The sequence below is a fragment of the Protopterus annectens genome, chromosome 3.part0 (genome assembly GCF_019279795.1).
Source record: "Protopterus annectens isolate FY-2018-M chromosome 3.part0, PAN1.0, whole genome shotgun sequence".
NCBI lineage: Eukaryota > Metazoa > Chordata > Ceratodontiformes > Protopteridae > Protopterus > Protopterus annectens.
The window spans coordinates 825,719,472-825,732,575 of NC_056731.1; the positions used below are offsets into that span (position 1 = coordinate 825,719,472).

A 13,104-nucleotide genomic window follows, 5' to 3' on the forward strand; every position below is an offset into this window, starting at 1 on the left:
ATAGGACGATAGCTCCCAGGGGTCCGTTGTGGCTCCACCTTTGTGGAGCGGAAGAACTGTTGCTGTGTGCCACTCTGTGGGCACATAGCCTGTGGAGAGGCTGAGTTTAAACAGTGTGTTTAGGTGAAGGGTTAGTTCATCTTTGAGCTTGTGTAGGACGCAACCTGGGACACCGTCTGGTCCCATTTATGCTATGTTTTTGGCTTTGGAGAAGGCTGTTTTAACCTGAGTGTCTGTGATTTCAGGGGCACTACATTCTTCTGGTATAGTTATGGGCCCTTTTGGGGGTGAGAGGGGGGTGATGTTTGCACTGAACCTGTCTGCCAGGATGTTGGCTATATCAGTCGGTTCAGTGTATTTTGTGCCATTCTGCACCAACTCTGAGCAGATCTGAGAATTGCCACTTAGATTCTTGACATAACCACAAGGCATTCTTTAGCTATCTTTGGAGTCCATGTCAAATTTTCTTTCGAAGCTAGCCTTGGAGGATTTTAAGAGGGAACGTAGTTTCTTGCCGATACTGATCAGGGATGTCTTCCCTTCTTGGGATTTTTTCTCTTTTCTGTACCCGTTTCCTCCTTCTATTGTATAGCTTGTTTATGGCAGGGGTCCACCAGACTGGTTTCCTTTTCTTGAAGGAGTGAGTCTTGGTTTTGTTTGGGATAGCATGATCCATGCATTCTTGTAGGTGTCCGTAGAGTTCATTAGTAAAGGATTTTGCAGCTTGGACAGTATTATCCTTTAGCATGGGGGCTTTGAAACTTCCCACCTCTGTCTTAAGTAACGTGAAGTTTGCTTTTGAAAAGTTTTTCACGGTGGTTTCTTTGACCGGGGGTGGTGGTGGAATGTGGATATCCAGAGTGATTAGTTTATGGTCAGATCTAACCAACGAGGGGTTGACGTCCAGTGTGGAACACCAGGCACCCATGCTGGTGATGACCAGGTCCAATATGTTGTCACCTCTGGTGGGGGTGTTGACCAGTTGATCCAGGGTGTTTGAGTTTATAAATTCTAGGAAATGTTGGGCAAGGGAGTTTGTACTTGAGTAGTTCTCCCAGTTAATGTTTGGGCAATTGAAATCACCCAATATCAGGGTGTTTGGTAGGACCTTTATGTTTCCCAGTGTTTCCAGGAATGCGGAGTGGGGGTCCTGGGACATGGTGGGTGATCTGTAGCAAGCTATAATTTGAATAGCAGTTTTGCCCGTTGTTAGTTGCACATGGATGATCTCTGAAGCATTGTGCTGTGCCACTAACCTGGAGGTGTGGGTATCCTTGATGAATATGGATACTCACTCACCATTTGTATTTCGGTCTGGGTTTTGTAGCCGAAATGTATGGTATGAGTTGTAGCCTGGTAGTGCTGGGGTGCTCCCTGAAGCCTTAAACCAGGTTTCTGTTGCTGCACATATATCGATTTTACTGAGGAGTGCCTTGAGTGCGTGCATTTTGAGGTTTAGACTTCTGGCATTGAGTAGCATTACCCTCAGTTTTTTGTTACTTGTGCTATTTACGGCGGTGGGTTTGTCTTTTGAGCTGTGCCTAAAAAAGGCACTATGGGGGTGGCAAGAGCCTTGGCCGGTATTCGAAAGCCTAAGGGTGACAGGTGCAAGCCATCTCTAACGAAGTAGCATGGCTTGTCGAGCATGTCATCCCAGGCTGACAGACACTGGACCCCCTTTGAATGACACCAGAAGCTTACCCAGTTGTTGAAATTGATAATTTTCCTGGTCTGGGCTACGTGATCAGAGAGCTCCTCCATGTCTCTTTTCATGTAGTCCAGGGAGGTATGGCTCAGGTCAGTCACACCAACATGGACAATGACAGAGTCATATTTGTACTTGTTCTGAAGTGACCCGTGTGCTTGTGTTATGTGGTGGATCCTGGCACCCAACAGGCAGCTAACAGTAACCTTCTCCTTGTTCAGCCTAGTGAGTGGGACGTCAGTGTGCCTGACTATAGAGTCACCTATTACTAGTGTATTGGGTATGTTATTTTGCCTTAAGGGCAGTGATTGCATGGGCACACTGGTTTTGTGAAGTATGTGTTTCATGGTTTGTGTTGAGGGGTGGAGGTTGCTTGGATGTCTGCATTGGAGGTCTCTGTTGCTTTTGCAGATTTTTATTTAGAGCCTCCAAGTATGTTTTCGTGTATTTATGTGGGTTTTTTTTGCTGGTGCTGGTTTCATAGGTCTATGTGAGACTGGTGGTGTGATGCAAGTAATTCCCTTCTCCTCTTGACTGCCTGGTCCAGTATTGGGTTGAGAGAGCTTAACCTCCAGTTTGGCTGTATAACTGCATCTCTCATATGTATTAGTGTTTGGTGGAAGGATGACAGGGTTGTCTCTGTACATGAGGCAATTGTAACATTGCCTCAAAAATGCCCAGATTCACCAGTTGGACCGGAGAGTACAACCTGAAATTGCCCTTTGGACATGCCTGGATAGGTACAGTGAACTGTTTTACTGACTGGCTGGTAAGGTTGAATAGAGAGCCTTGTCCTACTCTACAGTACAGGGGGGGTTTAATGCTAAGGTTTATTAGTGCTTGCTATGAGTTTTGAGCAAGTGCCGGGATGAGAAGTAAATGGTTTGAGTGCTTAAGTTGAAAGTTTGTCTAGTTCCAACGGAAAAACTGAAGAGTAGACTTTGCAGAGCTGGGAATAGTTATACCCTAGCTGCCCGGCGGGCAAAACCGTGCAAATGCAGATTTTATAGCAGGGAAATGAAAGAGACAGAAATTAGCCCAAAAGAGCCAATAAACTACTAATTTCTGGGCTGAAACCACTCCTCCAAGGACAGACAGGCTGCTCAAAGCTCCCTCTCTCACAGTGAACAGAGAAACTTCCTTCTATCCATGTAAGGTATGGGCAAACACAGAAACTTTTAACACATCCCTGAATTCAGCACGAACCTGAAAACTGGACTATACTAGCTTAGAAAGGTGGGAAAACAAGTATTTTTTTTTTGTTTTTTTTTTTTTTTCAGAAAATAAAAGCAGAAAGAATAAAAAAAACACTTTAAATGCAAAGATGGGTAGCCTAAAACAGTTAAACAGGTAATTTAAACACAAAAACGACTTTGTTAAAGGCAGCAAAGAAATTGCAGAAAATTATACTTAATCATTCCAAAGTCTCCCTTTTGTCTCTCTGCTTCTGTAGAACTCTGCAGGGCACCAGGCAAGAGCTTGCCGAGCTGCATACTCATACTATACCAATTGCCTCACGTACACAGACAACCCTCTCCTCCTACCACCCAATACTACAACCTATGAGAGATGCACTTACATAGCCAAACTGGAAGCAAAGCTCTCTTCACCCAAGACTGGACTAGACAGTCAAGAGGAGAAGGTAAACACTTGCACCACACCACACTCATCACATAGTCCCTCAAAACCTACACCACCAAAACACACACACAGAAACACAAAACACAAATTCGCGGAGGCTCTCAATAAAAATCTGCCCAAGCAACAGAGCCCTCCAAAGCAGAAACACAAGCAACCTCCACCCCCCCCCCCAACACAACCCAAATGATACATAGCCCACAAACTCAGTGGGCCACTCAACCACAGCCCATAAGGCATAACAACGTACCCAATACTCTAGTCATAGGTGACTCCATAGTCAGGCACACTGATGTTCCACTCACTAGACTAAACAAGGAGAAAGTTACTATCAGCTGCCTGTCAGGTGCCAGGATCCGCCACATAACGCACGCACTCAGGTCACTCCACAACAAGTACAAATATGACTCTGTCATTGTCCATGTTGTTGTGAATGACTGGAGACGTACCTCCCTGGACTATATGAAAAGAGACATGGAGGAGCTCTCTGATCTTGTAGCCCAAGCAGGTATGACCCTAGCCCTGAGTAGCATCCTGCCATCACCCAGAATGATACCACAGTACAAGGACAAAATGGCTGACTTCAACAGTTAGCTAAGCTTCTGATGTCATTCTAAGGGGATCCAGTATCTCTCTGCCTGGGATGACATGACACTCAGACCACGAAGCTTTGCCAGAGATGGCCTGCACCGGTCACCCTTGGGATTCCAGATACTGGCTAAGGCTCTTGCCACCCCTATAGTGCCTTTTTTAGGCAAGGTTCAAATGACAAATTCACCACCATAACAGGTACAAACAAGCAAAATCTGAGGGTACTGCTACTCAATGCTAGAAGTCTAAACCTCAAATGCACTCACTCGAGGCACTCCTTAAAATGGAGAACATCGACATCTGTGCAGTGTCAGAGACCTAGTTCAAGCTTCCAGAGAGCACCCCTGCATTACTAGGCTATAATTCATACCACACCTTTCAGCCACCTAACCTGGACCGAAACACTAAAGGTGGAGGTGTGTCCATATTCATTAAGGATATTCACACCTCCAGGCTAGTTGCTCAGCAAAATACATCAAACATTATCCAAGTGAAACTAACTCTGGGCAAGACCGCAATCCAAATTGTAGCTTGCTACAGATCCCCCACCATGCCCCAGGATTCCCACTCCTATTTCTTGATACACTGGAAAATATTAGGGTACAACCCAACACCCTAATAATGGGCGATTTCAACTACCCCACCATTAACGGGGAAAACTACTCATGTTCCAACTCTTTTGCCCAACGTTTTCTGGAATTCATAAATTCCAACGCCTTGGATCACCTTATCCACACCCCCACCAGAGGCAGCAATATGCTAGATCTGGTCATTACCAACATGGGTGACCGGTGTTCCACAACAAAGGTCAATTCCTCGATGGTCAGATCAGACCACAAGCTGATCACCCTAGACTTCCACATCCCACCCCCACCCCCCACTAGGGAAATTACCATAAAAGATTTCTCCAAAGTCAACTTCACGCTTCTTAAGACAGATGTGGCAAATTTCGCGACACCCATGCAGACGGACAATAGAGGTAGGACTGCTGAATCCTACACAAATGCACTTTATAAGCAGTTACACAAGTGCATGGATCGTGCTATCCCTAACAGAACCAAGATGCTATTCACTAAAAAATTGAAGCCCATTTGGTGATCCCCTGCCATAAACAAACTCTACAACAGAAAAAAGAAACTGTTGCAAAAAAAAAAGAGTAAAATCCCATGATTGGAGGAACTCCCTGGTAAGCCTCAGTAAGAAGCTGAGATCCCTCATAAAATCCTCCAAAGCTAGTTACGAAAACAAAATTGCCACTCATTCTAAAGACAACCACAAAGAATTCTATAGCTATGTCAAGAATCTCAATGGCAGCACTCAGATCTGCTCTGAGTTACAGCACAATGGCACTAAATATACAGAACCAACTGATATTGCCAAAATCCTGGCAGATAGGTTCAGTGCTAACTTTACCCCCCCCCACACACACACACACCCCCTAAAAGGACCCATCTCTATACCAGAAGAATGCAAAGTTCCTGTAATCATGGCTGCACAGGTAAAAAACAAACACTCTCCAAAGCCAAGAACACAGCATTCATGGGACCTGACAACATCCCAGGCTGAGTTCCACATGAACTACAAAATGAACTGGCACACCACCTAAGTACCATGTTCAATCATAGCTTCAGCTCAGGCTTTGTGCCCACTGAATGGCACAAAGCGACGGTCATCCCACTCCACAAAGGGGGAGCCACCCCAGGAACTACCACCCCATTAGCCTGACGACCCTGGTCTGCAAGGCCATGGAAGGTATCATCATGGAACTTATAAACAAAGACATTGGTAATCTCCAAACTCTGGACCCCACCCAGTTCGGGTTTGTAAAAGGCAGATCATGTCTCCCAAACCTGACTGACTTCTTTGAAGCGGTCACCAAAGCTGTAGATGAGAGTAAGGTGGTTCACACAGTCTATCTAGATTTTGCCAAGGCTTTCGACACCATCTCACACTCTGGAATTATAGATAAACACACTAAACTAGGTATAAATCCCTATGTCACAAGATGGGTTGCCAAATGGCTCACTGACAGAACCCACACTGTGAAAGTAGCAGACTACAAATCTGACTTCAGACCAGTGACAAGTGGAGTACCACAGGGTTCAGTCCTGGGTCCTCTCCTGTTTGGTATCCACTTCTCTGAAGTACAGGCTAACACAGAAGGTCTTTGGCTAACAAAGTTTGAGATGACTGCAAACTAGGAGCCATAATCAAAACGCCTAATGATGTGGACATCCTACAAAAGGGCCTCACTGAGACAGATGCCTGGTGTCAAAATCATGGCCTCAAGCTCAATGCCAAAAAGTGCATGGTCATCCCCTTTGGTAAAAACTCTGTACCCATGAACTACCACATAGACGGTAGTCTACTTAACACTGAAAAAGTGTGATAAGAGACCTTGGGACACAGGTGCACAGTAGTCTCTCCTTTGATAATCACATTGCCACAGTAGTCAAGAAATCCTTCTACGTGGCACACCTCATCACAAAGGTTTCTCATCCAGGAAAATAAAGAGGTCATTGTTCCCTTCTATTCGTCACTTATTAGACCCATTATAGAGTACAATGCCCCTTTTGGTATGTACCTCACAAGACATCTACAACAACTGGAAAGGCTGCAGAAATACCTCACAAAGATGATTAATGGTCTCAAACAGATGCCCTACACAGACAGTCTCAAAAAACTCCAGCTTTATTCCATCACATGTTGCCTACTCAGAGGCGATCTCTGCCTAACATACAAAACTATGTCAAACCCAGAGCTGTTGGACAAGCTCCACTTAAAGAAATCCCAATCTAGGGACCTAAACCTGGTCACCACAATAAATGCTGGAGGGATAGATTCCTGTCCCAGGGACTCCCCATACTCTGGAACAAACTACTTATCTATACCAAACAAAGCTCCTCATTAGCACTCTTCAAGAAAAATCTTGATAGCTGGATGGGAAATAGGAAATTCACCCCAGGATTCACTTCTGTGGCTCTGCTTGATAGTAGCATGGGAAAATAATTTTCTTGGATGGCAAAAGCCAGGGTACCTTTTTGGCTAGGCTTATATAGGCCCTAGGGCCAAAAGCCTAGTACCTACCTATGAACCTATATAAATCTGAAACATGCCTTAAACAAAAAATAAGGAAGGTAGGCCACTGCAACTAGAATTACTGAAAAACTTCAAAATTGTATTTTAAAACATTTGTGACACCAACATTTACTTTTGCTCCTTTCTCAATACAAATTTTGAAAAATAAAATTGTTTCATAACTGACCCACAGTGAATCTAAACTTACATTTTAAAATAGGTTCAAGCTCAGGTCCATAACATTAACCAGATTTTGTTAACAGGATTGCACACAACATGGTACAGGAGATAAAAAGGGAAGGTATTTTAGCTCACAATTTAAATAAATGGAAAAGTTGACAAATTCAGTGATGCATCCACAAAACTAGGAGTGAAATACACTCACCAAATCTGCAACAAGTCAACATCTCAGTAAATGTCAAACAGTCTGCATAAAGGACAGGTTTCACATTTCAGCCCTTTATTGCAAACTGCTGAACTATGGTAAATGACTTTCTGAATGTATGCTGACAAATCCAAGTCTGCATAAGGCTAGAATCATAACAGTGACTCAGTTCTGCTACATCAGATAAAAATCTGATGAAAATCAGAAGATGGAAAACAAATAGAGAGGTTTCATCAAAAAAGTGGGAGGTTTACAGTCATGCAACCCCAACCTAGATCTGTTTATATTTATTTTCTATGTGTACAGTAGTACTGTCTATGTGTAATTGTTTTTCATACTTACTCAAACCAAGTGTGCTCAAATGGGTACCGCCTTCAAGAAATTTTATTTCATTCAAAATCAATAAATAAAAATGCAAAAAAACTGCAAGCGAACAGTCACAATGACACTGTAATGGTTTTCTTAACTACGCTCATTTGTACTTTAATCACCTGAAGCTGTGTACACTACAGGAAGTAGACATTTTATTTGGAAAAATCACTTCAACTTTGGAATGACTTAGATCTTTTTCACAAAGTTTTCAAATGCCAGTTCATTGGGACTAGAACGTTTTCCTCATAAATTTTATGGGACTGAAAAATTCAGTTTCTGCAGTATCTACTTGTAAATGTCCTTATACAATATAAATTAGATAGACCTATTTTGGTGCACCATTACTTCAGTTACTTGTTATCAGAAACCAACCAGATTACCACAAACTCAGAGAGATTTCACAAGAACTGTTTTTTTCCCCAAACGTTTCCCTCACCATAGGTAGAGCAGATTTCCCACACTGAACTGTTCACAATCAGACAACGTCCTATTGATAAAGGAAATGTCAAGACTGCAATGCCTGGAGAAAATTATTTTATACCAGGCTGTAATTTGTCTGTAGAAATTAACATATTTTAAAGTATCCCTCTGAAAATTACAACTGATAATTTCATTTTCATCTCAACAGCATTTAACTTTTTGTCAATTCCTGTTTTTAACCAAACATAGCTCTGATACTAGTGTCCATCAACCATGAAATTTGAAAGGCTTCCTGATTTCTATTAAGACTGGATACTCAAGTTGGCTAAATTAGAGTTAGTGGCACCAAAGTGATTACTGCAAAACGTGGCCTTATAATGAAAAATAAGATCAACTATTGCCTACTGTCTTCATACATAAACTTGCCCATACATTTTAAAACCTGTCTATACATCACAGAAGGTCAAGTCTATTTCTTGTCAGTGAACTTCATCCTTATTTCTGGGGTTTGACTCAATCAGTCTCCACTTGCATAGTATGCAAGTTAGAACAAGTCATGTAAGTAGACTACCGCTCTCAGGTCTTCCATGACAATTGTATTTGTCTTTAGTGAGTGTATGCTGTTAATAAACAAATATAAAATGCAACTGTGAAACAATGTAGTCAGGATCATAGTTCATCACCTTGGAACAGTGACAGCCCATCTACATACAGAGAGAGACAGATGAATTATTTTATATATATATATATATATGAGAGAGAGAGAGAGGTGAAATATTATTCAATTTGGGAAGGCATTATAAATTAAAAATGTACCTTCTGACAAATGGTCTTTCCCTCCCATCCCTCATTATGACAAGATGGAATGGGACAACAGCTGCAGCATATACTGTGTTCATAAGACAATTACATAATTCATTAAACTACATATTATAGGACTGAAGGACTAAAAGCATCACTGAGATAACAGTACAACTGCTTTAATAAACATTGTAATGGCTTTCTGACTTCACAAGCAATGAAGCTCATTAAAGCTGATTATGTTAGTATAAGATCAAACTATAATGTAGAGAAATATAAAGATTTTAAAATCTGCACCACATAGCTGCCATCAGCGCACATTAATGATGCAGACAGGCAAAGTGCAACTCAGGTTAAAGCACTGGTAACAATATCAATATGCATCAGAGATTTACCACAGTATCACGCTGCAAAATAAAATAAAATATAAACTGTCCCACTGACAAAGTCAGATAAGGGGCAGCAGTGAAGCTGCTCAGAGCTAAAATTACTAATTTGTATAAAATATGGGCTTTAATTGGGTTTCTAACTTTAACAAAAGTAAAATGTGACACAAGCAGATGCTGGGTGTGGAGACCCATAACTAGGCAGTCAAACATCCAAAACTAAACAGCTAAACAATGAAGGCAGTGCAAAGGAGTGGAAGGAAAACTGGCCTTGAAAGAAATTGCCGTTAGCCTAATGAAGCAGCTAAATTCAGACATTATATTAGCCAAGTGTCAATCACTCTGGAATTTGGTGATGATGGGCTAAACTCTTGGCTAGACTTATAAGGACCTCAGGGCCAATAGCCTAGTAACTTCCTATGATCGTATTATACAGCTCCTAGGAGGACAGTAGAAATGGACCGCCTTTAGCCACCATGGGCAGCCATGATCAGCAGCAAAAGTTTACCAGCCACCAAGTAAGATTGCAGGTGCTCACTTATTCAGAAGGCATTCCAGAAACACCAGAAGAGCACAATATAAAATGGGTCTAAAACAGACATCCACAGCATCCGCAAATGTCACAGCATAAAATAATAATAAAATGTTCTGTGTTGGTACTGCTGTTTGGGAGAGAAGGTGAAACATAGCAGAATCTACTACTCAGAGATCGCAGTGCAGATTTTCCATTCTTGTTGCACAGTGATGACTGTTTTCCCTAGACATTTTTAACCGGCCTTAACCTCTTATTGTATGTATACAAATAAATGCAATCAGTTATTTTCAGATTCTCTAAACTATGAAAAGTTCAAAGCCATCTAAAATAAATAGTTTCTCTGCATTTCTTTTAGTTATGAAAGGTCCAGATGTGTCTAAACAGTTAGACGTCCTGACTCTTATTTAATGAGAGCTGCAAATATTTTTTCCAGCACACTATAAAAATATATTTTTATATATATATTTTTTCAAAGCAGTTGGCTGTGTGTGTGTGTATGTTGGGGGGGGGGGGTCTTTAAATTTCTGGCATGACTCATTCTTATAAATGTTGTATCAGTTTAGCAGAACTGCCTCTATAGTCAGCATACTTTGCCTTTCCCTTCAGTTAGTTGACAATTTCCATTATGACAAAAGTAATCTGTGAGTATAAGCAGCAATGTTTTCATTTTACAGCTTTACACACATTATCCTGGACTGACGACCTTTGAATACTTTTTTGTTTGTTTTAATTTAGTTGCTGTGCTAAAATCATTGCAGTGAGACATTGCAACCTAAAAACTCCCAGGACGACAAAATGTGTGCTATAAAGCAAAATTTAATGAATCATAACAGACACGTAACAGGTGGTTTCGACACTCTATATTTACCCTAGGTGCGAATGTGTGCGTGCCAGTGTGTGGTACGGATGAGCTACCGCGGCAGGCTATCCACCCGGCGGAGAAAACCTTGGCTCTACATGATTGTCACTGTTGAAGTGACACAAGTCTGACCCCATGTGCAAAAACGGGAAAAGGGGTTATGGATGGATGCAACAAAAATACAAAAGCGCCAAAACCCACCTGCTACACTTGACACACGTTCAACTTTTAAGGAAATAATAACACTTGTATAAATAGTAATTCATGTGTCTCTACGAATCTAATCGCTACCTTCTTATAACCCGAGTAAGTAATGCAAAACTTGTTCAGACGATGACACTCTACTTGACATTCATCTGCTTTTCAACCTGGTGAGAAAGAACACCCGATCACATTTATTTACACAAATAATGTTAAGAAAGTTAAGTCAGTATAGCTGGTACATCAATACAATATACCACATCTAAAAAGACATTCTAGTTAGTGCCAATAACATACAGTGAACTGCAAAGCAGGTGCATCTTATCCCAGTGTGCAGTTACCTGCTACACCTGGCTACGTGTACCTGCGTGGGTATCTAGTCATCTTACCTGTCCAGTTATGCCCGTGATGAGAGCTACTCTCCGCTTCTTATTGTGTTCAGGGCTGCTACTAGAGGTAACGACTGGTCCTGCTTGTGCCATATTTCACTTTTTTACTGTAATTATGATGCGCTGTTACTGGGCAGCTTTTGTTTGTGGACGAATACCTGATTCAAAGGTGCAGCACCTGGGTCTGAGGATTATTTCCGTATTGCAACGCTATAAACCAGTGAAGCCGGCTAGAAACAGATTGAAAACGACCGCTCCTTAGCCAACCAGAATCTAACAGGCAGAATACACCCTGACAATTGTGCACTCGCTGGTAGCTAGATTGTATCCTACACCGAAGGCTAAAAGTTGTTACTGCGCCACTTCTGGCCAGGAGGCGTACACTGGCCATTTTTGCATGTCCGGGATCGCATCCTTTTTGGCATGCTTGCAGCTGCAATTGACATTGCTTGGTAATCAGAGAAGTTTTGATTTCCATGACCGTAATATTGTACCTCACAATCAGTAGACAATGTTCTGAAATACTTTGCAGAGTGTCCGTATTTTTGCCTCATATTTTGGTCTGTTCCTCATAAAATTTGTGGTTTGCTAACAAATCCTTAATGATTGAAGTTACTAAATAATGACATGCATTTGAGTTTCAGACCCCCCCCCCCCCCCATTATTTTAAGCTTTGTTAAGATTTATTGCACTAAGAGGTTGAGCGCGGTATGGAACTCACGCATGACAAATGATCCTGATTCAGAGGACGTCTTGAGAAACTTGTTCACTCTAGTCAGAAAGTTGAATTACTTAATTTGATAAAAAGTGTGGAGTTATTTAAAGTTTTGCTGTTCATTATAAGCATTGTTTTATCACAAGTTGATAAACTGGAGGCAGACTTCGGCCGAGAACTGAAATTCACTCTTTTTGGATCATGATTTCTCCGAGGTGTTGAACCACCTGTAATGGTCATTACTGGAGTTGCATATTTTTAAGATCTTATCGTTTCATCTGCATAACATTTCCGTTTAACCTGATCATAAAACTGAGCTCTCCACGTTTTTAGGATATTTTTCAACAATCACTCGCGTGTTATGGGATGTCCAGAAGTTTTTGCTTTATCCTTCATAAAATACGTGATTTTTCTGTGAAATCACTCAGTGATTATTACAACAATTAAAAAAATGTGGGCATTGCAGCTGCTTCTAGTATGGTACCAACTATTTTATTGTTAATGTTGTTCAAGTGATGAGCAACAACGATTTAAGCTGTGTTCCTGTGCCGGTCCTTTGCTGATGAATAAGAAAAGCATTCACTTACTTGGCTGGATTGATAAGATCTCATAGGTTCTTAATATAGTTAATACTAAAGAGACTCAAGAAGCTTAAACACATTACATCGCACTGATTAAAAAAAAGACTAAGACTTGCCCGTCATTAAGTAGGTTTTACTCATACATCCCAGGTGAACATTTGCAATCACCCATCAAGTTGCCCAGACTGCCGACAATGGCTGTTAAGAAAGTATTCCACTTGATATGCAAAGGCAGCTTGTCCTACAAACTGGGATTACATTGGGTTTAGTACCTGTTGTGCCATTTGGTCTTGCTGATGTGGAAGTACAGCTTTAGGTCTGCAGAGCTGGTGTTTGCTTTACCACATATTCTGTTTAGGTGAAGGAGTTCAAAAATTGCTGGGTCATTCATAGCACAGAAGTTTATTCAGACATCACCCCTTAGGATTTTATAAGACACTGAAAAAGG

At 41.5% G+C, this 13,104-nt stretch overlaps 1 protein-coding gene across 1 annotated transcript in view; it reads right to left on the reverse strand.

Annotated features, from left to right (window-relative positions):
* The window catches only part of GMDS (GDP-mannose 4,6-dehydratase), a 2,292,844-nt gene extending 2,281,204 nt beyond the window's left edge, over positions 1-11,640 (reverse strand). The window contains exon 1 of the mRNA XM_044065162.1: positions 11,361-11,640. Within this exon, the coding sequence (XP_043921097.1) occupies positions 11,361-11,453 (93 nt within the window). The 5' untranslated portion in view covers positions 11,454-11,640. The remainder of the gene's footprint in view (positions 1-11,360) is intronic.
* Between the last annotated feature and the right edge of the window lie 1,464 nt (positions 11,641-13,104).